General features: G+C 54.9%; 1 protein-coding gene across 1 annotated transcript; it reads right to left on the bottom strand.

Moving 5' to 3' along the window:
* Positions 1–357: 357 nt before the first annotated feature.
* Pmar_PMAR025490 (hypothetical protein) lies at positions 358–2297 on the bottom strand (the record flags this gene model as incomplete). Its single annotated transcript, XM_002768357.1, has 1 exon — positions 358–2297. A coding segment is annotated over one exon (1940 nt), but the record flags the coding sequence as incomplete, so codon positions are not given.
* Positions 2298–2501: the final 204 nt, after the last annotated feature.

Below are 2501 nucleotides of genomic sequence, written 5' to 3'. Positions count from 1 at the left end.
AGACTCTGTAGGAAGTAGGCTCGAGATTACGTATTGCTCAGTGGTGAGGCTCCCACTAAGGAACGGGCGTAGCCGGTGTCAGAGACCTCAGTCAAGTCTACTCGCAGGAGCTCATGGTCAGCCTCTGAACATGACCTCTGATCGGGTAACAGAAGGAGGCTGGTGGCACTCGGCAAGCTTCCGGTATACAGCATTGCCTTGGGCAGAAGCAACTTGCATGGCGATTCGTTGTCGACAGAACACACGTAAGACTCGAACACATGCAGCATACCAACGTCGACGGCGAAGTCTTCTGACGATCGACAGCTACGAGAGTCTCCTCCATGAACCCCGCCACACCAGCAGAGTCGATATGACCCAGCAGAGGCCATAAAACCTGCGCCTGTAGCCCAGGTGAAGCCTTTCCCATTGTCAGTAGCCTTGCCAGTTAACTGCGATGAGACGGTTCGGCTTGTACCGCAAGTCTCACGAGATGGAACAAGCAACATACGATCATAAGGAGTCGATTGAGTGCCTTTGAAGTTAGCGATGCTGCAGGGGGTCTCTCCTCGAGCACATACGAAGATCTGACCCGACTCAGCTCCCACGACTGTTATAGTCCCAGCGAGTGCTCTGAAATCCTGGGGCCTATCTCTATCACAAGAGACTCCCGAGACCGGTCTGCACCAGCAAAGCTGATAATGGCCCGGCTGACTATAGACCCGTCCACTGAAGACAATGGTAACGAAGGCCTCGGTGCTGTCGAGAGTGTCGGAGTTGACGGGCTCGGATAAGCCTCTCCTGCCAATGCCAGTCTCCCATGGAACCCCACTCGATGGTAGGCTGGAACAGGATTCCCCAGATCTCCGCACCGCGAACACATCGCTGATATTGAGGCCTCTCCCCCACACCCTCGAGATGATAGCTTTAGTCCCACGGACCACGGAGAGTCTCCTATTTTGCGATGGATCCGGGCCGACGATCTCGATGGTACCCGCGAGAGCTGTGAAATGCCTTGCTGAGGAGCAATTTCGTAGGCCAGTCGTGTTGGTTCCTCCACACCAACAGACCGAGTATGCACCGGGTGTAGCAGTGACTGGCTCAAGACCCCACGTGTAAGAGGTGCCTCCTCCGTCCGAAGAGATAGAGCTCGCTCCGACAACACTGGAGTTGCTATCGGCTCCTGTTGGTATACCGCCGACAGTCGACTCGACCCCGCATTCAGACATGATAGCAAGGCGATCTTCGTGTGAGAGGCCGACACCAGTAAGTCCACCCAGACTCAGCACCCTACCCCGAATAACCGCACCAAAGTCATGGTCTGGGTAAGGACCGTGGACCCTGAGTTTTCCAGCAAGGGCTCGGAACTGTTGAGGACCCTTCTCCATGCAAGACATACGCGCACTGCACCAACACAGATTGTACACTCCCGGCACGGCAGCCACGACAGAGGAGGAGTCCCAGCAGAAGGCCCTGCCGTCCACAGTAGGCTCGGATACCCCCTGCCATTGGGCCCTCATTGAGCCTATCCCTCTTATCCCCTGGACCATACCGCACGTTGACATAACAGCGAGAAAGTCTCCGTGTTGAAGCCCGTAGCCTTGTACACTCGGAATACACAGAGCTCTACCTATGGCGGCATAGAACTCATGTGTCCGTTGCGGCCCTAGGATTGCGAATCGACCAGCTTCTATACGGAAATCCTTGATGCTGGAGCAATCAGATGCTCTACCATCACACCAGCAGAGCTTATACACCCCAGGGCTCTGACTCAGGCGCGCTTCTGTTGCGCGATCGCTCGCCACATCACCGAAAGCGAACATGCCATTGAGAGCCCCTCGACTGATGCCTCCACCGGGAACACCCCATAAGCCACCTCCGTAAAGTGTCTCGCATACTTCTGTCGTCTCCACAGCTATAAGGTTATCACCATCGTGTAACATCGTCGGACTCGATTCAGACATGTCGAGCGTGCACGGCCATCCAGTCCAGCACTCTACTGTAACAGTGCTGTTGAAGTAGGGTAACCCGAGTGGTGCAGTCCACGGGGGTATTGGACTTTGGAGGACTCCGTTACGGAAGATACTATGTGAACGAACACCACGAAAGAGATACGCGACCACCCAGGCTCCGGGTTGGTCGGAATGCTCCGCACTAGGGTCCCAGTATTCGAGAGAAGCATCCACATCACTTGCTTTGTCATATCGGGTGTCTGCCTCTGTCCAAGCACGCAGAGCGATCCTGATGCATTGGACCTCTGCGTAGAGCTGCCCAAAAGAGTACTCCACAAGGTCCGCTGTATCCGATGGCTCAATCATAGTGGAGCCTACTAGATGCTGACAGTAGTAATCGCTATAAAGCTCAACAGCAGACAGCTCATTGGATATTGGGGTAAGCTGGACGCCTTGCTTATAAAGAGCCAGCCTCCACTTGGTTTTAAAGCTGGCGAGTGTGCGGATCCAGTCGGAAGGTGCCGACCAGGGTGAGGACTCCAATGCATTTTGGCAGATTTCTCTGACACG

The sequence above is a fragment of the Perkinsus marinus genome (assembly GCF_000006405.1).
Source record: "Perkinsus marinus ATCC 50983 genomic scaffold scf_1104296968466, whole genome shotgun sequence".
NCBI lineage: Eukaryota > Perkinsozoa > Perkinsida > Perkinsidae > Perkinsus > Perkinsus marinus.
The sequence above is the reverse complement of the archived record's forward strand: the minus strand, read 5'-3'. Positions and strand labels throughout refer to the sequence as shown.